The sequence below is a fragment of the Hermetia illucens genome, chromosome 2 (genome assembly GCF_905115235.1).
Source record: "Hermetia illucens chromosome 2, iHerIll2.2.curated.20191125, whole genome shotgun sequence".
NCBI lineage: Eukaryota > Metazoa > Arthropoda > Insecta > Diptera > Stratiomyidae > Hermetia > Hermetia illucens.
Genome location: NC_051850.1, coordinates 185928163 through 185952511, shown reverse-complemented (window position 1 = coordinate 185952511; position 24349 = coordinate 185928163). Strand labels below are relative to the sequence as shown.

The window sequence follows — 24349 nt, the reverse complement described above, 5'->3', positions numbered from 1 at the left end:
GCCAAGGAGAATTAGATTCTTCTTGAATGGAATTTTAATATTTCACTCGAATTTCAATTATTCTCGTTAATTATGACGTCAGCATCTTATTTGTATGGCTTAGGATGCTGTTAATTAGCAGGAAATTGATAAGTTTGAACTTCTACAGTCTGTTACATAAGAGCGTGGTCACTGTTACACGTAGATAAAAAATCAGAGCGTCCTGTTTCTTTTTCTATGACATAGAGGGCACCTCAGTCCTTCATGCTTTTTGTAAAAAGTCAGCTCTCTGTCAAATTTAGTCTTGAATTGAGTGGTTTTTCGAAATGAGTGCTGTTTACGCCTCTCGCTTTAAGGCAATTTTTCTATGTTTGCATGAAAAAGAAGCCAAATTAACGCAAACTGCTGCTGCGAAATATATGGGAAAGTCGAAGCAGTTCGTTAGCAAGTGGATAAATCGCTATAAAAAGGTCGGTAACGTTGATGATTTTCCTGATCGCGGAAGTGCAAGCAGGGTCTCAAAAAAAGACGAAAAAAAGATTCTCGCATTGTTCTCGAAAGATCCAACTTTGACTTTACGTGGAGCTGCTGTGAAATTGAAAGCAAAAGGTTTTGACATATCTTACGGAACGATTCGCAGGCACCTGCTTGCCAATAAACTGAAATATCGCAGTACTTTGGAAAAACCAATCTTGAGTGCAAAACACGTTGAAAAACAAGTGGAATGAGCGAAGGAAAACTTGGACCGCGATTGGAGCAACCTATTTTTTTCTGATGAATCCTCCTTGTGGGCATTTCCGAGCATCAAACACGCCTGAATAACCTCCACCAGTAGGATGCTGCAAGGGACTGTTAAACACCCCGTCAAGGTCCATGTTTGGGGGTGCTTCTCAAACAAAGGTTTCGGTACTTTGTTCTTATTTACCGAGAATTTAAATGCCGAAAAAATGAATAAAATATATCAAAAGGCTTTGTTACCATCTGCTAAGCAATGGTATATCAAGAAAAATGAAAGCTGGATCCTTCAAGAGGACAACGATCCGAAACATCGGAGTCGAGCGTGTAGCGAGTGGAAGGCGCAAAACGGAGTTGTCACTTTAGATTGGCCATCTCAGTCACCGGATGCAAATCCCATAGAAAATGTGTGGGCTCTGATGAAAATGCAGCTTCGCAGACGCAAGCCATGTAATTTAGATCACAAATTCGGAAAATTTGGAGGTCTTTTCCGGTAGAATATGCAGAAAAACTAGTGGAAAGTATGCCCCGATGGTGCCAGGCCATAATTGACAATGCAGGAGATTGGACTAGCTACTGAGGTATTTGCATTGAGTATTGACGACCAAATAATCAATAAATTTGCGAATTTTCGAAAAATCAATTGTTGTTATTATTTAAAAGTGACCACGCTCTTATGTAACAGACTGTACAACTTTGACACTAATAGTTGGATTTTCATGGAACTTGGCATGTGTATGCACGAGGCTGTCCTCTATGTCGGTACACCTAGGATGAACTTAAGGGGAGCTTTTAAGTCAATTTCTAAAAGTTGATAATATACTATTAGTAAATTTATTTGAGCAGATACCGGAATGGGACATCTCTCGAAGATTAGATTTCACATAAGTGTTTTACACAAAACCTTAAAAAGGGCTGCAGATAAATAGATTCTTCATAAATGCGACTTTAATATTTCACGCAAATGTCAATTATTCCGAGTAATTATGACGTCAGCATCTGATTTGCATGGCTTTGGAAGCAGTAAATTCGTTTGAACTGCTATAACTTTGGCGTTAATTGCCAGATTTCCACGAAATTTAGCACGTATATACGAAATATTGTCCTCTATGCTGGCACAAAATTCGGAAGTCCCAAGATGAATTTAAGGGGTTTTTTTTAGTAAATTTCTATAAGGTCTACAAATAAGTTCTGTTGGTTTTCACAATAGATGGCGTAGCTTGTTTTGTATTCCATTGATCCTCATTTCCAAACATTCATCGGAAAGCTGCTGTCAATAGGCACAAACGTCAGTATAAATTATTTAATTGAAGTGTAAACAACAATACTTTTTTCATCAACGAAAATGGCCAATTTTGTACCAAATAATGTGTTTTTGCGGGGAGTTTTACTTCATTATTTCAATATGAAGAAAAAAGCAACCGAAAGTCATCGCATTTTGATGGAAGTTTATGGTGACCATGCTCTATCTGAACGAACGTGTCAGAGGTGGTTTGGACGGTTTAAAAGTGGCAATTTTGACTTGGAAGACGAAGAGCGCGCCGGACGGCCAACAATTTTTGAAGATGAAGAATTAGAGGCAATGCTCGACCAAGATCCATCGCAAACGGAAGAAAAACTTGGAAAAACACTTGGAGTCACTCAGCAAGCCATTTCCAACCGTTTAAAAGCAACGGGAATGATCCGAAAGGTCGGAATTTGGATTCCGTATGAACTGAAGCCAAGAGACGTCGAACGCTGTTTTTTCACGTGCGAACATCTACTCCAACGACAAGAATGGAAGGGTTTTCTGCTTCGAATAGTTACTGGCGATGAAAAGTGGATCCATTACGATAATCCCAAGCGTCGGGCAACGTGGGGATACCCCGTCCATGCCTCATCATCGACGGCCAAAGCGAATATTCATGGTGAGAAGATCATGCTGTGTATATGGTGGGACCAGCTGGGTGTGGTATACTATGAGATGCTAAAACCGAACGAAACGGTCACGGGCAAACTCTACGACGTCAAATGATGCGTTTGAGCCGCGAACTCAAGAAAAAACGGCCGGAATACCAGCAAAGGCATGATAAAGTTATTTTGCAATATGATAATGCTCGTCCACATGTTGCACAGCCCGTTAAAACATATCTAGAAACGTTGAAATGGGAAGTCCTACCCCACCCGCCGTACTCTCCAGACATTGCTCCTTCTGATTACCATTTGTTCCGGTCGATGCAGCATGGCTTAGCTGACCAGCACTTCTCCAATTACGATGAACTCAAAAAATGGCTCGATGAGTGGATAGCGGCCAAGCAGGCCAATTTTTGGCGCGATGGTATCTATGAATTGTCTGAAAGATGGAAGAAAGTTGTGGCTAACGATGGGCAATACTTTGAACAATGAATGTGTAACCAATTTTTCACAATAAAGCTTCAAATTTGAAGAAAAAACCGACAGAACTTATTTGTAGGCCTTATAAAAAGTAGTAATATACTATTAGTAAGTTTATTTGAGCAGATATCGGAATGGGACATATTTTGAGGCCTAGATTTTATCTAGGCGCACCACTCTGATTTTTTTCGGATTTTTAGGTTGGGTAGTTTCCGAAAATGAGTCCTGTCTCACTCCAAATGCGTACATTTTGACTCCTTACTCACTCACTTTGCAATTTATGCCAAAACTAATGTCAGTTTCGGAAAGTACAAATCGAGACCTTTCATTTGATACCCCCTACGCAACTATATCCGGTGAAAAAAAATGTTTGAATCCCCCCTTTGCATGTATGGGGAGCCCTCCTTTAAACTCCACCTAAATGTATGCCACTCGCTGTATGCGTGGGATTTCATAGTTCCCATCTGTTCACCAAATTTCGTTCGGATCGGTTTAGCCGTTTTGGGGAAAAATGCGTGTGACAGACAGACAGACAAACATTGAATCGATTTTAATAAGGTTTTGTTTTACACAAAACCTTAAAAATGTCCACCTCACGCAGGTTATAAATTCACAAATAAAATTTGTTAATTTCCTGAAATTTTCCTAATTTAAAAACAAAAAAAAATTGGGAAAGTAAAAGGAATTGGGATATAAATTATGCACTTAAAATTTGCGGAGAAAAATCAGGTGATCGAGTTTTATTTCCTTCGTGTCGCACAGCAGTACAACTGTTGCGATCGTTAAGGAAAAAAATAAGAAAAGATCAACAAAAAAAATAAAAAAACAATTCCTACAACTGTAAAGAAAACATTTTCATCATATATTCATCAAAAAAAAAATTATTTCAGTTTTTTCTTTAATTCTAGATTTTTTTTTTTGTTATTTCTCATTATGGCGGCCTCGGAGTCACATACACTTTTATGGTAATAAATTGATAGATAGGCTTTGATACATTTTATTCTTAACATAAATCAGTTTCTTAAAAAAAAAACAGAAAACAGGAAAAATAATAGCATTTCTCATTTGATTCTTTTAGAAATATTTGTATAATCAATCATGGTTGCATTTGTATAGTATTGAGTAGTTTTAATAAATTTTTAAATGTTTAATTTAGTAGAATTTCGCGAACAGTCGACATCGTCTAATAATCAACAAAACTGCATCACTTGATGCCGGCTGACATCGACCGTCACTAATTCAGGTGCCAATTCGGCGAAAATATTCCGAAATTAAGTAATAGTAGTTGAAATAGTTGCATAAATCGAATAATAAACTCCAAAAATCGACAATCTCCTCTCGTATTTTTGGCTAATTTTTACTTCTCATATATCTATTTATTCATAATCTATAATCCGCTCGTTTAGCAAAGTTAAGCAACGAAAAATCCTAACTGAAAGAAGGTAATGTGCATTTTCTTAGAGGCTATCAATCAAACGAAAACACAAGTAATTGATCTATATTCACTTAAGAAGATGAAAAATTAAACAAGAACTAACAGAAATCATCATTAGTGACTTTTCTCTTTGTCTAGGAGTCATAGGGATTTGTGTATAGTTTTGTTTTCACTTTTTGCACTATTCGTTAAATAAAAATAAGTAACAAAATGAATCCATAGATCTCTTAGTTTTCCTTCTTATTGAATACGGTACAACGCGTTTCTCTTTAATTCTCTGTTGTGTTTCTGTAACTTTTTACTTCAATATATTATTTATTTCTTTAATCTGTTGATTTATTTCGTATTTATATTTTGTTTTGTTTTGTTTTTATTCGTTTTACTCATCTATTTTTTTTTTTTTTTTATTCCATAAGAAACTATACGATTGGTAATCCTTGAATGTCCATCATTTCGTCTTGGGGCGATGGTCGCGGGGCGAAATTTTGTAAATGGGGCGGAGTCGCTCGGGCTAAGATACCATGTGTTTGTTTTGGGAATGCCAATCGATAGTGTTCCTCTCGTTGACGGGCTGTACGGCGAGGTGAGCGGGCTGGAAATACACGAGGTCCGCGTTGCATATCTTCTAAGACCGACGGGGCAACATATGTAAAACCCTAGCAGAAAACGGAAAAAACATTTAGATATATAATTACAAGATTGATAGTCTGAGACCACCAACTATCTCCAAAATAGAAAAATAGGGGAGAGTCTGGTATATTCTACTGTCTGATAAATTGTACCATCATTTCATGGTACTAGGATGAACTTAAGGGGGGTTTCTAACCAATTACAAAAAATTGTAGTAATATACTATTATTAACTTTATTTAAACAGATATCGGCATGGAAGGTATTTCGGATCCCAGGCATTATATAGTGGCAGCCTCCTGATTTTTTTCAGATTTTTCGGTTTGGTAGTTTCTGAGAATGGCCCCCTTAAAGAAGTGATCACTTTCAACCTGCCGCGCTCCCCACCCTTCCAACGAATATCAAAACTAAGATCGGCACTGAAAAGTACTAATCGAGACCTTTAATTTGATACCCCACATGACTATATTTGATGAAAAAAAATGTTACACCCCCCTTTTGCATGTATGGGGACCCCCCCTTAAATTCGACGTAAAAGGATGTAATTCACTGTATGCGTGAGCGTTCACAGTTCCCACCTTTCTACCAAATTTGGTCTCAATCGCTATAACCGTCTCCGAGAAAAATGCGTGTGACGGACAGACAGACAGACAGACAGGCCTGGCTCGCGCTGCAATACAAGATGACAAATGCTGCGCAGTGGTGACCCTCGATGTAAAAAATGCTTTCAACACTGCAAAGTGGACGAAAATCGTAGAGGCTCTAACCAAACTAAAGGTTCCAAAGTACATTGTGCGCATCGTTGTTGCATTTCTTCTTGGAAGAAGATTATATTGCGACTCGGACGATGGAGTGAAATTATTCCCAATGACGTGCGGCGTACCACAGGGGTCTGTCTTAGGTCCCTTACTGTGGTTAATTATGTACAACGGAGTGCTGACGCTACGCCTTCCTAACGGCGTGACAACTATTGGTTTTGCGGACGATATCGAGGTAACAATAGTGGCAAAACGCTTAGACGAGATCGAAATCTATGCAAATGAAGCGATATGGGAGATCAATTCCTGGTTGAGAAAGTCCGGTCTATCACTTGCTGAACATAAAACGGAACTAGTGCTAATCAGCAAAAGAAGGAAAGACACGACCGTGAAAATTAAAGTTGGTGGAAAAACAATTTACTCCCAAGGGTCGCTTAAATATTTGGGAGTAATGATTGACAAAAGACTCAACTTTAAAAAACACATTGAGTGCACTGCAACTAAAGCATCTTCCATCGCTGTAACGATCTCGAGGATACTACCGAACATTGGTGGACCAAGACAAAGTCGACGTCGTCTTATTTCAAGGGTAGTTAATTCCGTGCTACTCTACGCAGCTCCAGTTTGGGCAACCGTTCTGGAAAACATATCAAACTGCGGAAAACTAGGAATGGCGTATCGACTAAGTGCACTCCGGGTATGCAGTGCTTATCGAACGACATCAGGAGAAGCAGCATATGTACTGGCAGGGACAATCCCCATAGACATCTTGGCGGATGAAGGTCGGCGTCTCTACGACAATATGTATGCAATCGGTGAGTCTATTGTACTTCGACGGCAACTAGCACGGCGAGAATCCATCGCAAAATGGCAAAAGAGATGGAACGAGGCACAAACTGGCCGTTGGACCTACCGTATCATTCCACACATTCGAAGATGGATGGAAAGGAATCACGGGGAACTAAGCTACGAGCTAACACAGTTTTTAAGTGGACATGGAGGTTATCGGGCTTATCTTTATCGATTTGGACACGACGAGTCACCATGGTGCCCAAGATGTGGTAACGTCGCTGAGAATGCGGAGCATGTTGTGTTTGAGTGCCCAAGGTTCACAGCACACCGAACTAGGCTGGAGGCGATCGCAGACAGGCGCTTAACACCTGGAAATATAGTGGAGTTTATGTTGGAATCAACGGAGGCTTGGAATCAAGTGGTAATTGAGCTGAAAATGATTCATGAACAGCTAAGGCATGAAGAACTGCGAAGAAAGCAAGAAAGGGAGCGAACAATAATGCGCCGCAGTTGAGAACTGATCCAGCCCCACGATGCAATGCTTATAGCAGTCCCGTGGGGAGAGTGGAAGAGGAAGGAGGTGGTTTTAGTGAGTAGAAGTCTCACATAACTGTTTGGCAGGAGCCAGCAGTAGGTTTTGAACCTTTCCACCTTCCAACGATGAAAAAAAAAAAAAAAAAAGACAGACAGACAGACAGACAGACAGTGATCGCAAAGCACCAAGACGAGATCGAGATCTATGCAAATGAAGCGATATGGGAGATCAATTCCTGGTTGAGAAATTCTGGCCTTTCACTTGCCGAGCATAAAACAGAAGTAGTTCTCATTAGCAAGAGAAGAAAGAACACAACTGTGAAAATCAAAGTTGGCGGTAAAACAATTTACTCCCAACCATCGCTCAAATACTTGGGAGTAATTATTGACAGAAGACTCAACTTCAAAAGACACATTGAGTACGCCGCAACTAAAGCGTCTTCCATCGCTACAACGATCTCGAGGATACTACCGAACATCGGTGGGCCAAGACAAAGTCGACGTCTTCTGCTCTCCAGAGTAGTCAGCTCCGTGCTACTCTACGCAGCTCCAGTTTGGGCAACTGCTCTGAATAACAAAGTGAACTGCCGAAAATTGGGAATGGCGTATCGGTTAAGTGCACTCCGGGTATGCAGTGCATATCGGACAACATCAGGAGAAGCGGCATATGTACTAGCAGGGATGCTCCCCATAGACATTTTGGCGAAGGAAAGTCGGCGACTCTACGACAAAACGTATGCAGCTGGAGAGTCTAGCGCATTTCGACGGCAGCTGGCACGGTGGGAATCTATCGAACGGTGGCAACAGCGATGGGACGAGTCCCAAACTGGTCGTTGGACATACCGCATCATTCCGGATATTCGGAGATGGTTTGAACGAAACCATGGGGAATTAAGCTACGAGTTAACGCAATTCTTGAGTGGACATGGAGGTTATCGTGCTTATTTACATCGATTTGGTCACGACGAATCACCATGCTGCCCAAGATGTTGTAACGTGGCTGAGGATGCGGAGCATGTCATATTTGATTGCCCCAGGTTCACCGCACACCGAACAAGAATGGAAGCGGTCGCAGACAGGCGTTTAACACCCGAAAACATTGTGGAGTTTATGCTGGAGTCAACGGATGCCTGGAACCAGGTTGTAAGGGAACTGCAAGCTATTCACCAACAGCTTAGGCAGGAAGAACTACGACGAAAACAAGGAAGGGAGAGAACCATAATGAGCCGCAGTTAAAAGCTGATCCAGCCCCGCAATGCAATACTTGATAGGAGTTCCGTGGGGAGAGTGGAAGGAGGTGGTTTTAGTGAGTAGAAGTCTCACATAACTTCGTGGCAGGAGCTAGCAGTAGGTTTTGAACCTTTCCACCTTCCAACGCCGAAAAAAAAAAACAGACAGACAGTAAACCGATTTTAATAAGGTTTTGTGTTTACACAAAACCTTAAAAAGAACTAACGGTTTCGTCCAGAGCAGAGGCAACTCTTCAGACGCTGCCTCATCTCTGCCCTGGGAGCAGCGTGACCGAAAGTAGCAACAGGTAGAAAAACGCTCCTTTATATCGTCGCAAAACCACGACAAGGTTGCTAGTTATATTGAACTAAAACCGCCAGTTTTTTAAGTCTAAGCTAGACTAAAGCTGGGTAATTGTTTGTTGTCGCTTTTAAAGGCCGTCATCCAGAACTGAGCGTAAGACAGCCTGAAAGCACATCCATAAATATTAGGTTGTTGCACATGAAATGGCCGATTTGGCAATGAAGTGAAGTTAGTTTCGATTTTGCTGTATCAAACCACCACGAGTTGGCGCTGTTGGTGTCGGATAATGAAGTATAAATACTCCTGCATTTAATCAAGGAGTCATTCAGTTTTGACCATCGTTGTGATAATAGTGAATTAAAAGGAAACAAGTCGGGAAACCGGAAGCTTGACGCTTCAGGTATAAAAGGTTTTGTGTTTCCCTATGTGAGAAGCATAACGTAGTTCTCCATAGCCTTATAGCATTGACCCGAGATATTGAAATCGCTCAGTTCTGGGCAGGTTACTGCCATTGCTAGAACTAAGCGATTTAAATATCTCGAAGGGCAGGTTACTACCATTGCCAGAACTCAGCGATTTAAATATCTCGAGCTAATGCTATCAGCCAATTGGGAGAACTGTGTAATTACGCATTAATGCAACCTCGATGAAGTGGCATTCCCCAACTGGTGTTCTTTGTGATCGACGTATCAGCGCACGCCTCAAATCTAAAATTTACTGCAATGTCGTCCGTCTGCCGCTCTCTATAGTTCTGAGTGTCGGCCGACTATAAAGGACAATGAACGGCGTCTTGCGGTAATGGGGACGTGACACATTTTGATTACATCTGAAATGAGAATATCTGCGATCGATATGGGTTCGCATCGATTGTGGAAAAACTGCAAGAGAGGCGTTTTCGATGGTGTGGTCACGTAATTCACGCTAACGAGAATTCAACAACCAGTATTGGTCAGAACATCGAAAGCAATGGTAAGCAACCAAAAAGCCGACCAAAACAATAGTGGCTTGTGTACGCTGGATGGGGATTTAAAGGTCTCGCGATTACATCCTGATCAGGCATTTGATGAAATAAAATGACGAAACCGATCACCACGAGCCGACCCCCGCTTGTGAACTGAAGGCCGAAGAAAAAGAAAAAGATGTGAGGAGCGACGAGTGCACGAGAGCTCCGTGTAATATAGCTAAAAATTCCATTGCCCTCTATTTTCTAGAAAGCGATTTAAATAAATCATTTGATGGAAAGCCCTGTATTAATAATGTTCAACCTCATACGCTTCACGCTCTCAGTTTAATATTATTAGCAAATGCCAACAATTTACCCAACATAAAATATAAACAAGTCGGGAAACCGGAAGCTGGACGCTTCAGGTACGAAAGGTTTTGTATATTTCTTAGTACGTAGCACGTAATATATGCATATATTATGTGAGAATATCCACTTTCGGATGACATTGACTTTCATAGTCTTGAATTTGCAAAGAAGCGACAATCTTGACGTATTATAACTTTGTTAGTAATAGTGCAATTTCCACCAAACTTGGTGATATCATGCTCTATATTATATCCTATATTGTTGCGAAATTTCGTGGTGCTAGCATGAATTTAAGGGGGGTTTTCCAGCCAATTACTAAAAATTATAGTAATATACTATTATTAACTTTATTTGTACAGATATCAGTATGGAAGGTATTTCGGAACCCAGGCACCATATAGTGGCAGCCTCCTGATTTTTTTCAGATTTTTCGGTTGAGTAGTTTGTGAGAATGGCCCCCTTAAAGAATGGACACTTTGAACCTCCCGCGCTCCCCACCTTTCCAACAAATGTCAAAACTAAGACCGTCTTCGGAAAGTACTAACCGAGACCTTTAATTTTATACCCCACATGACTATATTTGATGAAAAAAAATTTACACCTCCCTTTTGCATGTATGGGGACCCCTCCTTAAATTCGTCATAAAAGGATGTAACTGACTATATGCGTGAGCGTTCACAGTTCCCAGCTTTCTACCAAATTTGGTGTCAATCGCTATAACCGTCTCCGAGAAAAATGCGTGTGACGAACAGACAGACAGACAGACGGACAGACAGACAGACAATAAACCGATTTTAATAAGGTTTTGTGTAAAAAGGATGGAAAAGAGCCAAGAACGTATACTTTTTCTGTATGAGTTCAAACTCGGCAATAAAGCAGCTGAGGCGACCAGGAACATTAACAGTGCATTTGAAGCTGATACGGTAAGCGAACGAACCACACGGCGATGGTTCGAAAACTTCCGGTCAGGCGACGTAAACCTTCAAACTGAGCCACATGGACATCCAGGACCATCGATTGACAACAACGCGCCGCGTTTGCTAGTCGAATCCGACATACGTCAGTCTGTGAGAGACATTGCAGAGAAACTGGGCGTACACTATTCGACAGTTTCCCGGCACTTGCAACAACTTGGAAAGGTGAAAAAGCTCGACAAATGGGTCCCACATGCCCTTACGGAGCAAAACATGGCGCTTCGAATTGAAATTTGCAGTTCTTTACTCTCCCGCAACACAACCGATACCTTTTTGCACAAAATAGTGATATGCTATGAAAAGTAGATATTAAACGACAATTGTCGCCGATCAGCACAATGGTTAGATGCTGATGAGTGACCGAAGCATATACCGAAACCAAGACTCCATCCGAAGAAGGTAATGGTGACAGTTTGGTGGTCTACACCTGGAGTTATCCACTGTTCTTTTTTTGCACCTGGAGAAACGATAAATGCACAGATGTACCGTGCCCTCTCCAGGCAATCCACCAAAAATTCAGTATTCAACGGCCGAGATTAGTCAACAGAGATCATGTGATACTCCTTCACGACAAAGCACGACCTCATGCATCCAGAACAATGGTTGAAAAGTTGAACGAATTGCAATATGAGACTCTGCGTCATCCACCATATTCACCGGACCTTTCGCCAACCGACTACCACTTTTTTAAGCATTTGGATCATTTTTTGGCTGAAAAACAATTTAGGAATGAAGAGACCATCAAAATTGCCTTCAACGAGTTTATCAACAACCGAAAATTGGACTTCTACGAAACTGGCATGCATGCTTTTGTATCTCGCTGGGAGAAGTCTTTTGAATCGACTGGCACCTATTTTGATGAATTAAATAAATTTTTGTAAGCTTTACAGTCGTTTCAAATGTTGGTACCAAATCGGCCATTTCATGTGTAATAGAATAAAAGGCGATGAGGGTGGCGACCGTATAATCGATTTTGCGAACACCCATGACCTTGTACTTATGAATACATGGTTCATCAAACGATTGTCTCATCTGCCTACATTTTATACTGGGAACAGTAAAACGCAAATCGACTATATTCTCATAAGACGCCGACATTTTACCACCGCCACCGATTGCAAAGCCGCTCCCTATAAGATCATCGCACCTCAACATCGGCCATTGATTGCCGTCTTGCGAATTAAGCCACCGATAAAACAGCGTGAGGAACGCACTGAACCGCCGCGCATTAAACGGCGGCGATTTCATGAAAAGAAAGAGGAAATGACCTCACTCACGCGATTACCAACCATTACGAATGTAGAAGAATCGTGGAACCATATGAAAGACACGATCCACAAAGCGGCCTCTGCAACCCTCCTGGTCACCAAGCTGGATAAACGGTACATCAACCGAGATACTTGGCTTTGGGATGACGATGTTGAAATGAAGGTCCGTGAAAACAAACGGCTCTACCACAAATTTCTCGACGATAAAACACCGGCCAATTGGCGAATTTATAAGATTTCCAACCGGGAAGCAGAGAAAGCCGTCGCTGTCACCCGAGCGGACCATTATAAAAATCTTTACGATAAACTGGATATTCGGAATGGCGAGAGAGATCTCTATCGACTTGCCAAAAGCCGTAACGAACACACACAGGATATCGAACACTTCTGTTGCGTTAATCACAAGATCGGTACTTTCCTTACTGACCGTCGAGCCGCAATGGATAGATGGCGAGAATACTTCTAGCAGATTTCAACTGAAGAATTTGCTCATCCTCCACTTCTACAATCATTGCCGATACTTGCAGCAGTTGCACCAGTCAGCGCAACTCCATTGTCATAGCAATTACGTCCTTGGAATCTTTGTAGATTTCAACGGCGCATTTGATTACCTAAGTTGGTCGTCTGTGTTGTCGAAGTTTTGTGAGTGTGACTGCCAGGAATTGGCTCTGTGGAAGAGCTACTTCCATGGCAGAAGAGCATTCGTCCAAGGTGTCAATGAGCGTGTGTAGGTGAACGTGGAGCGTGGCTGCCCACAGGGATCTATCGCAGGTCCATTTATGTGGAATCTGATGATGGATGAACTGTTGGGTGAGCTTTCGGCCGTTTCTGAATGTGCTGCCTACGTAGATGATCTCGTCATTCTTGTTGAGGGGAACAGTCGACTTTAGCTCGAGTAGCAGGGTGTTGAGTACATCCGCATTGTTAACGCGTCTCAACGGAAAAAACCGTCGCGATGATGCTGAAAGGCTACCTACATCGTCCGCCATACGTTAAACTCAATGGAGTTTCATTGAAATACCGGCAGAAAGTGACATACTTGGGAGTCATGATCGCGGAACGCATGTTTTTGGGTCCGCACATGCGCGAGCTCAAATCACGCTTGACTGAGTTGTGAATGGGGTCTAAGCAGGAGAGTTGCTAGATCCATTTATGTGGGACTCTTCCTCGCATGTTTTATGTACGGGTCTCCTATGTTGTGTGATTTGCGATGACGATGCAGGGCAGGAAACTGCTCTATGCTTGTCAGCGACTGGCGTATCGTTTCTTCCTGTATGTCGTACGGTCTCGACCAACGACATGCAGGTCTTGCTGGGTGTTCCTCCTCTTGATCTGGAGGTACTCCAGCGTGCCATGGCCTACAGGATAAGGAGGGGCGTACCTTTGCTGCAAACCGATTTAGAAAGTGTTGATCAGATGGAGGGGCTAGGACCGCTTGCGATCAAAAGGGTGCTAGACGTGAGTGTAACATCTACAGTCTGTCAAATAAGAGCGTGGTCGACTTCAGCGACAAGTAATGGAAAATTTCGCTCTAATTCCTTCGCGAGCCGATAGAGGGAAGCTTTGTTTTTGATGCATTGTCAACAAAGATTCAGTTGTCGTTGATCTTTTGAAAGAGAATCACGTTAAACGCCATGAGTGCTAGTACGCGCCGCGCTACGAGGCTGTGTTCCTTTGCATCCACCCGAAAGGTCCCACAATGTCGCAATCAGCGGCTGCTAAATATATGAGAAAGTCGAAGGCATTTGTACAAAAGTGGATACAGCGATATAAAGTGACTAAAAATGTCGATGATTTACCAGAACGTGGCCCGATAGGAAAAGTGAACAAAAAAGATGAAAAAAGAATAATGAATCTGTTTTCGCGGAATCCTGCTTTAACACTGCGGCAAGGACATGCAAAATTAATGGCAAAAGGTTTAGATATATCCTACGAAACTATCTGAACCCATCTTTGTACTCATGATCTGAAATGGCGCAACACAATGACGAAGCCTCTGTTGACTGAAAAACATGTGACAAAGCGACTCGATTGGGCGCATGAGAATATTGATAGAGATTTTGAAAATGTCATTTTTACTGATGAATGTTCTATATGGGCACGTTCTGTCCTCACGCGAGCCTGGTCAATTTCCAACAATAGGCTTGTTCAGCGAACCGTAAAACATGGAATAAAGGTGCATCTTTGGGGCTGCTTCTCAAAGCAGGGATTCGGCACTTTGCACCTGTGGAAGTCGCACATACACTTTCAAGCAATTGTCTTACGAAATTCGTCGAATCTGGAGATCCTTGCCACTAGAATACGCCGTCAAATTAGTAGAAAGCATGCCTCGGAGATGTCAGGCAATTATCGGCGCCGGTGGTGACTGGACACATTATTGACCGAATTGCATCATTGTACAATGAATATATGAATATGAAAGTTTCATCAAATAAATTTTTTTATAAATTAACACGACCACGCTCTTACTTGACAGACTGTAAGTGGCAGCTTAGATGGAACGAATGTGCAGAAAGTCGGGTCACGAATAAGTACGTCAGATATGTGTCTGCCAGAGGAAGTTCCGTCGTGAACTTCGGGCTTGAGATGAGCTTCCTCATGACGGGCATGGTAGCTTGAATGAATTTCTGTTCTCGCGAAACCTTGCCTCCAGTCAGAGTTGTGTACTGTGTGGGGCAGACTCAGAAGACTGGTTCCATGTCCTCTGTGTCTGTCCGGCGTACTGTGACATCCGCAATCTAGACGACATGGACGTTCACGTGGTGAACGGTATCTTTGATTTTAGCCAGTGCCTTGCTAGCAGTGAGACACTTCGATGCGCTAATGTATTCGCGCGGGCTGCCTTCCAATGAAGGAAGAAGTTTCTCGACGCTGCTTCGCTTGCAGTATGATGGCCGTGGTGAATAGCCACCAGTCCTGTGTGTTTTGTGTTAGTGTTGTCTTGTGACGTCTTTCGTGTTGTATTGTTGTACGCAGAGCGGTTGTTGACTGGTGGAAAGGTTTCGATGCGGTTCTCCGCTTCGAGCTAATTCTAGTCAACCCGTTGGGGAGTGCCCTCCCCACGTACTCAAGGAGGGCGATCAAACCCAAGTCTGGAAGGGACTCATCTGAAGCCTCACCGGAGGTTATCTGGTACCATGGAAACCGGGACGGCCCTTTGAAAGCATATGCTCCACGAGAATTTCTGTAGGATGTGACATCGGCCCGGTTATTTGCTTTTGGCCCCCTTGTGGGTATTTCATGGTGGTTGTGGTTATGCCTGCATCGCGGACAGAGATCTTCGGAGCTCAGGCGTGGAGTTGCGCTGTACAACTCGGAGTTAGATAGGCCTTACACCCTAACCTTACTAATAAAAATGCTGAGCCTGCACTCAGTATAAACTAGCAGAGAAGTCTTAGTGGTGCAATTTATCTAACCCGTGGTACAAAAAAAAAAAACGACCGGTTAGGTACTTTGTTCCAAAAGAAAACCTTTAGGAAAACTGTGAAATCCGTTAAGATTGTGGTGTTGATTTTGCGGTACATGTTAAATGAGACTCTAAACTATGTGACTCATAATAAAGAACTTGTTTTAATTAATATCAAAAAAAGATATTTTGCAAAAACTGAAAAAGGGTACAATATATCCGACTCTCCTCTAAATTTCAGATATTTTTTTAATAATTTAAGATCGGACCCTACTCACTTGAAATATTAAGTTGGCACTTTCACTAAGGGTAGTATCATCGGGTGAATCTACAGGAATTTGTTTTGTGAATTTTGTATCAAATTGTGAAACATCATCTTCGCTTCGCTGTAGGAAAAAAGAAAAATTGATTTTGTCACATGAAAATCCAAATTTCAGCTCTTCGTCTCCTGAATTTTTAAGATACTCACCAATATTGGTTTGATTGGTGGCTCCAGACGTCGAGCCAACACATCCTCCCAAACGATATGTTTGAAAAATTGGTGTGCTCGTATCGCTGCCGCGTCTTCAGGTCCACTACCTAAACGTAGCGCTACTTGTCGCTTCATCAGTCTACGTATTAAATCTCGTGCGTCTGGTGTAAGGTAGCCAGGTAAACTAAGTTTTGCTTTTAGGATTGTTTCTATTGTTTTCTTGCGATTTTCACCAGTGAATGGAGGCTATAAAAAAGGGATCACAATGTAGTTTACATTATTTGGTATTCAATGAAATAAAAACTTACGGTTCCTGTGAGCATATCATACATAAGAGCGCCCAATGACCACCAATCTACAGCTTTTCCATGTCCACTTCTTGTCAAAATTTCCGGAGCCCTGGATTATACAAAACCGAGAAAATAAATCTTCATGGTCCACTTCTTAGTTGGTTCGTTTACTTACATGTATTCAATGGTTCCGCAGAACGTGTGTGTTACAATTCCTTCTTGAATATGTTCCTTGCATAAACCAAAATCAGTTAATTTCACATGACCTTTGGAATCCAGTAGAATATTTTCTGGTTTTAAGTCCCTATAGATGATTCCGAGCGAGTGTAAATGCTCTAATGCTAAGATGATCTCACTTAAATAAAAACTGGGAAAAAAGAGAAAGATATTAACTCATGATTTTCACCAATTTCAATGCATCCTCTTAAGATTTGCCTTTACTTACCATGTAGTATCTTCTAAAAATATTCCTTCACGTTCTAAATGCATGAACAATTCTCCGCCACTAAGATATTCTAGAATTAAATACAGTTTGCCACCGGTCTGGAAGGCATATACTAGTTCTACTATGAATGGGTGCTGAAAAGAAGAAAAAAACATTTGATAAACTAAAATCGTGTATACATAACCACATTAAATAAAACTGATAGACATGATAAAATTATGAGTTTGGCCATTCTAAACAAAAACTTTGAGTAATCGAAATATATTATATTCCGTCTTTAAAGAAAAGAAGGGTCCAAATTTAGGCTCCTTCAAACGACTGGTTTCATCATATGACCTATTCCTACCCTGGTAATTCAAAAATATTGCCTTGAAAAGTCCTATTTCGGCTGCAGTTGGAATGGCAGACAAGCTTCTCAATCAGAATTTTTCAGCTACCAGCAAACCTTCAGAGAGCTCCACTGCCACAAGACCGAACCGCCCATTTCATAATGTCGTGATTTCCATCCCAACCCTGAAGTTTTAAGAATGCATTTTGGCTACAGGAGCCAATGGAGTAAACTACGTAATGAGGAAGTCTTCCCCCAAATAACCGTGGTTCATGTCCTCAAAAAACTTCGTCAAAAAGATACTGCGAGGAAGAAGTTTCTGTCGTCTGGAATCTACGCTAACCTCTTTTTTTAAAGAGCTCTGCTTTCCTCGGCTAAATCCTTAATACTTGAGTCCAGGAAGGAACATCTGGCCAGTGTTGAAGACTCAATGAAGCGCGAAAAACTCAAACCACTCTGGTCCCGCATTCGTAACTCCTGCAGTCCAGCCCAGCTATTTTGTGATTTACTCTGCCACTACTTTTCCTCAGTCTATGCTCCCTCTCCTCCATTATTTTCCCTCCCGCTAGTGGATGTAGCCTGCCCCGCATCTCCAAGGATTCCTCCCCCCTTACTCTTCTCCCCGTCAAGTACCTCATTGGTAAGTTTGACGGCAATGTCAGCCCTGATTACGATTTTCCAAACGTCTTTCTGCTTAAAACTAATCATTCCATCTTCCTTACCCTCTCCATTATTGTCAACAAAAGTCTCGAAGTGAACCATTTTCCTGACCTGTAGAAAGAGTCCACTGCCTCCAACCTGTTCGGCTTCACTAACTTTATCGCTAAATGTCTTCTTGCCATAACGAAGTGCATACTATCTAAACTGACGTTGCTAAACACTTTGATACATCACCAAACGAGCTGAGCAAAACTGTTGGGATTTATACTTCGCTCCTCGTCTGATTGTGACTCCATCCAACCCTCCTTAATTCTGTTCAACTCCCTCGTAAGAAGTACCCTCGAGTACTTTTCCGTGATCTGGTCAACTACCCGTAACTGGGATTCTCTCGCCCTTGTGAAGGTGCAATGTAAATTCATCCGCTTCCTCCTCCTTAAGAAAAACTTTCCTCGTGTGGAATCCCCTTCTCACCTCCGCTTTCTGAACCGCCCCTTCTTACAATAGCGTAGAACCTATCTGGATTTATGCACATTTTTCAAACTTTCCCTAGGTCTGATAGACTGTTCCACTTCTAATGACATCATCTGCAGTCTTGGGTCTTATAATACTTGCAGACATTTGAACGTGCCGTTCGTGGAGCTTGAAGTCTATTTCCATTCCCAGATTACTAGACTTTGCCGGAGTTATTATGGACAGTAGCTTGGTCCATCAAACTTCTCATCTTTCAGTAGTTTTAAGCATAGGTTAAGGTTCTTGTTTTCTCCTCCTCCTGAATGTAATAAGTAACTGGAGCTTACTCTGTTTATTATTCACTAATATAATAAAAAAATACTACAAATTTGTGACCCCGATTTGATGCAGCAACAATGGAATTCCATATAACGCATCCACCACGTCTCAAAGCTGCTGCGCATGACACATCCATCTTAGTTTTTACATCACACACATCACATTTCAACGCAGCAGGTTTTTTCCACTGCGGTCATCAAATACAAGTCGCCGGACCATGTTATGTTTGCGGCCATCGGTCAGGATTTACGGGCCGTCGATAACCTACAGACCTCACGCGCTGCCGAGTCTTCATTCACTGCTGTCTCAGCAATTTTTGCCTCCTACTGCAACATATATACGTCGTATCCACAATTAATTTACCACCGTTCCGGCAATCGTTCCAGCTTGGTGGTTTGCATAAGTACAGGCACTGTTCGCTACCAGCCGTATTGACACGAATACCAGCAAGTTTAACGTCGTACCTTTTTCGCTGGAATCTACGGTGTTAGATTGTTTCCGACGTTCCACCAGTGAGCGCAACTGAAGTCGAGGAGGCAATAAAACAAATGAAATCGGGGAAAGCAACAGGACCTGACGACATCGCATCTGAGCTCTGGAAAGCGAAGAGCTGGGACCCAACACTGTGGCTCAGTGAATTCTTTAACCGGGTTATTCAGGAAGGAAGAATACCATCTGACTGGCAAGAAAGTACCACTGTTCCAATATGGAAAAAGAAAGGTAGTCCAGCAGAATGTTCAAATTACCGTCCGATCCGGTTACTTTCCCATACCATGAAGATTTTTGAACGCATTCTTGACAACCGTATTCGCGAAATCGTTGAAATAACCGTGAATCAAGCCGGATTTGTCAAGAACTGCGGAACTACTGACGCAATACACGCTGCGCGGTTACTCATGGAGAAACACCGTGAGAAGCATCGCCCTCTTTATATTGCCTTTCTGGATCTAGAGAAAGCGTTTGACCGTGTACCACACAAAGTCATCTGGTATGCTTTACGACAACACTTCGTGCCAGAAGAACTCGTGCGCTGGGTTCAATTGCTCTACCACGGTCCGAAAAGTAAAGTTCGAAGTATGGCGGGTGTATCAAAACCGCTTCGTGTCTCTGTTGGAGTTCATCAAGGAAGTGCCCTCTCACCACTCCTCTTTGTCCTTGTTATGGACACCGTCACACGGGATATCCAACGTCCAGCGCCCTACACACTGCTTTATGCAGATGATGTTTTCCTAGCATCTGATAGCAAAAATGATCTCGAGCAACTTGTTCAGGAATGGAATGATCGCCTCATGCAAAACGGTCTCAGATTGAATTTAAACAAAACTGAATTTTTGACGACCGATCCCCATGAAATAGGCACAATCACTGTCAGCGGCAGTGATCTGCCCAGAACTGAGCGATATAAATAGCTCGGGTCAACGCTATCAGCTAATGGAGAGCTGCGTTATGAAATTGCTTCACGCATTAACGCAACCTGGATGAAGTGGCGTTCCACAACTGGTGTCCTTTGTGATCGACGTATCAACGAACGTCGCAAATCTAAAATTTACCGCAATGTCGTCCGTCCAGTCGCTCTCTATGGTTCTGAGTGTTGGCCGGCCATAAAAGACAATGAACGGCGTCTTGCGGTAATGGAGACGAAGATGCTACGTTGGACTAGTAGCGTGACACGTTTAGATCACATCCGAAATGAGGATATCCGCGATCGTTATAGGGTTGCACCGATCGTGGAAAAGTTGCGAGAGAGGTGTCTTCGATGGTATGGTCACGCAATTCGTGCAAACGAGAATTCACTTGCCAAGATTGGTCTGAACATCGAAGTCGATGGTAAACGACCAAAAGGCAGACCTAAACAACGGTGGCTTGATACGCTGGATGGGGATTTGAAAGCCTCGAGATTGCACCCAAATCAGGCATTCGATAGAGCCAAATGGCGAAGCTGATCACGACGAGCCGACCCCGCTTGTGAACGGGACAAAGGCTGAAGAAAAAGAAGAAGAAGATCATTATCTCTCACAGCCAATAGTATTTTAACTGCGTAGCAAGCCTATTCATTAGTAAAGATAAAAAATGTCTATTCCTGGTTACTTGTTATCAGCATTGACGAGGGTTATTAGTCCACTGCAAGAAAACTACATATAGGAAAATTTGAATGGTGGAAGAAAAGCATTGCACAGATTTGACATTCGCCAATCACTTGGGCACATTTACTCCGAGCCTAGAAACTTATGTAGTCTTGATGGTTCACTGACAAATTTCTTTCAAAACTACTCCGGTCATGGAGTCAATATGTCATCATCATCGATTGCCACATTGAAATCAGAATATCTTGCCAGAAACAGAGCTCAATGTCAGCCACGTTAGGGTATTTTGTCGAGCAATGTAAATAAGTATACATGCGATGATAAGCATTTAGGTTTTGCTGGTCTTCATTCACAATCTTATTTACGTTGCCGCTGTTCCTTAAAACAAAGCTATTTGATCAAAATCGATGACTGGGTCAGATAGCAAGTAGATGCTTTCTACAGAATGAAGGTATTCAGATTAAACGCTCTTAGCTGATGGCGATTAATTATTGGAGTGCGAAGAGGAGCTCGAAGAATCTGATTCGATAATTCATATCTTCTCGATGAATTTCAACCACTCCATGACCTCAAATTTCATCCCAAGTATGCAGGAAACATTAGATATTTGATGTTGTTGTTGAAAAAATATCAAAGCCAACAGACATCAATCAAATTTGAGAATCAATTTCGTTCCAGAAATGGTTTCTCTACTTTTCACTCTTCATCATTTAAGCGCGTAAAAAATGATAAAATAAACATAAAAGCGATGTTTCATCTGAAATCTAAGGCACGCGTTGTAGAAAACTTACTTTGAGCTTTCCAAAAAGAATCTACATTCAAGTGTTATGTAAACAATCTTTTTTTTTTATTTCACATTTTTTGATAACTTCATGTGTTTACTTTAGCTTTTGCGTGAGATTTAGTAGCTTCCTATGAAGAGAACTTCCATGCAAAAAGCAGATACATAATAATGTGATAATAAATGTTTCAACCATGTTAGCCTTGAATTTGAAATTTCGTAATACATACATATATAGAGACGGTCAATTCTACTGGTGCACAATGTATGACATGAGTAAGTATACAAGAAGATAGCATTAGATATAATTGGACAGATACTTATTTGAGGATATAGATGAAAGACGTATAAGGTTTTTGTCGGCTAGTCAAACATTCTATTTTTATTCAATTATGCGAGTTGGCGAGTAAATATAAATACTTGGCTTTGAAGGAGCTTATCACACACATGTGATAACTAGCAGTATTAAGTGGCAGCTGCGTGGAGTTGCCAAGTCTCCCATCAAGCGCGTCCCTTCGTGCAGATAAGTGAACGCTTCTAATACGGTAAGGACATGAACATGTACACATAAGAGATGGGCGCGCATGAGCATGCTTATCCATAGGGCAGGTAGGCGGGAGCAAACGAACACCTGTGGATGGAAAGGATACCCAGGAATCAAACCAAATATGGAGGTCGAGAAAGGATGTTTTTTACGGTACAGGACTTCGGAAATCCTATACCGGCGGTTTTGAAAGTTGACAAACAGGCTCTCGGCCGTTGGTTACCAACGGCCGCAGTTCTTCAGCAAGGAGAAACTTCGAGTGGAGTGGCCCACAGCGGATCCTTTTTGTAAGAGCTGAAAGCTTGAAAGGTCACCAACGAGGGCAATGTAACCTCCCTCTCAGTAGTCGAGATTCGTTGCGAGACTCGGAAAACGAATATGCATAGTCCTCGGATCGATATTAATGATGCGGTTGTAAAAGAGGAAGGTAGAAGACGGCAAACTGAAAGAGCGTTTCTTTCACTGGGAAAACGCATAAGTGACGGAATATTCATCAAAATATCAGGGCTTTTTGAAAATGACCCAAGCGTAATGTGGCAGTCACACTAGAAACATGGTCACATCTCAACATGAAGTAGGTGAAAACACGGTTAAACGTTGATTACGGCCTCAGCTTTCACAAAAGAGGAAGAATCTGCAGTTCGAAAACCCGAGTAATGAACAAAGGTGGGCGACAAAAGGAGAAGAAGAAAATTCGTACGAAAATAACCATTATTTCCAAGGAAGGAGGTATGTCTTACACTGATATCCTTCGGGAAGTTCAAGCCGGTCCGGAATTGACAGACTAGGGCGGTAATGTGAGCTGTATCAAGCATACGCAGTAAGGAGATCTGATAGCTAAACAAATTCAGCGAGAAGACAGCAGATAGGTGCTAGGTGAGCAAGTAGAAATGAAAGGTTGAAAGCATGAGATGGTAATCGAGTGTATGGATTTAATAAATGAGGTTAAATCACGGGAGCATATCTGTGTTGCGCTAAACGAACAATGCAACCTAAGCGGAATAGAAGAGAGTGTGATAAAGAGGATAAAGAAGACGTAGGGTGGTACACAGACCGCTGTTATTAGCTTACCGGTGGGATCAACCGGTAAACAGATTGTCGCGGGCAAGGTAATAGGTTGGGTTGTGTGCCAACTTAGGGAACAAGTATCTTTTTGAAGGGAAGAAATATCTCTGTGAAGAGATGCTTCAGATGCCTCGATTTCGATGATTGTACAGCAGCATGTCCTGGTAGAGCACGATATGTCTAAAAGGTGCAGTAAGTGGGGAGATGACCCTTTATCTTATCAAAGATTCCACTGGAGATTCACAATGCATGTTGTGCAATGGAAAGAGAGAATCAATGACCGGCACGTTGCAAGAGGCGGCAGGTGTCTACCATATAGGAGGAGATGGTTGAGCCATTGCGAAGGAACCCAAGACTTGCTCTCACAAACCATTCGAGAGTTAAATGTGAACCGGACGGTAATTTGCGAACCTTATCGGAATTACGGTAGTGCTACGTGGGAGAAGCACCAATCTGAATACGCGGCGATATGGGCATGGGGAAGGCAAGCCATATAACAAACAATGGCATTCCCGGAGCATATGCTCTCAGAGGGCCATCCCGGTTCCCATGGTACCAGATAACCTCCGGTGAGGCTTCGTGGCAGAGCCACTTCAGATGAGTCCCTTGCAGACTCGGGTCTGATCGCCCTCCTCGAGTATGTGGGGACGGAGCTCCCCAACGGGTTAACTGGAGTGCCTTGAGACAGTAACGAACCCATTGTCAATGACGCAACCTGTATACGATCTAGCCTGGCCTTAGTAAGAAACTCCAGCCATTTCGATTTTGTGCCGAGATCCACCATTCGAGCTATCTGGCGTCGTGACTTACGCCATCGCCCCATTTGCTATTATGGACTTATCTGGGGGAGGTCATTGTCACCCATACAGATTAAATGACCCGCTAACCACAACCTGTTGAGCCGGATCTTATCCACAACCAGGCGGTCATGGTATCACTTATTTCGTCGATATAGAAGCTGCGTAATGAACAAGATTCGTGGGTAAAAATCATCCCTTTCCCACAATAGGAAAAAAATGGACCCCAGCCACGGGTTCAAAAGGATGTCTTCTCAATCAAGGACCAAGGACAAATTACGAGTGATTTGTGGAAGAAATGGCGATAATAAAACTCCGAGATTGGACGGCATTCCGAACAAATCCTGCTAAAATCAGACCCGCACG

The 24349-nt window shown here is 42.3% G+C and overlaps 1 protein-coding gene across 2 annotated transcripts in view; it reads right to left on the bottom strand.

Moving 5' to 3' along the window:
• Nucleotides 1-3920: 3920 nt before the first annotated feature.
• Nucleotides 3921-24349, bottom strand: part of LOC119647551 (ribosomal protein S6 kinase beta-2) — a 197321-nt gene continuing 176892 nt past the window's right edge. For both annotated transcript variants that reach the window (XM_038048544.1, XM_038048545.1), the window contains 6 exons: nucleotides 16936-17069; nucleotides 16666-16857; nucleotides 16509-16599; nucleotides 16198-16446; nucleotides 16007-16114; nucleotides 3921-5178 (listed from right to left, as the gene is read on the bottom strand). In XM_038048544.1, the coding sequence (XP_037904472.1) occupies nucleotides 4942-5178; nucleotides 16007-16114; nucleotides 16198-16446; nucleotides 16509-16599; nucleotides 16666-16857; nucleotides 16936-17069 (1011 nt within the window). In that variant the 3' untranslated portion in view covers nucleotides 3921-4941. The remainder of the gene's footprint in view (nucleotides 5179-16006; nucleotides 16115-16197; nucleotides 16447-16508; nucleotides 16600-16665; nucleotides 16858-16935; nucleotides 17070-24349) is intronic.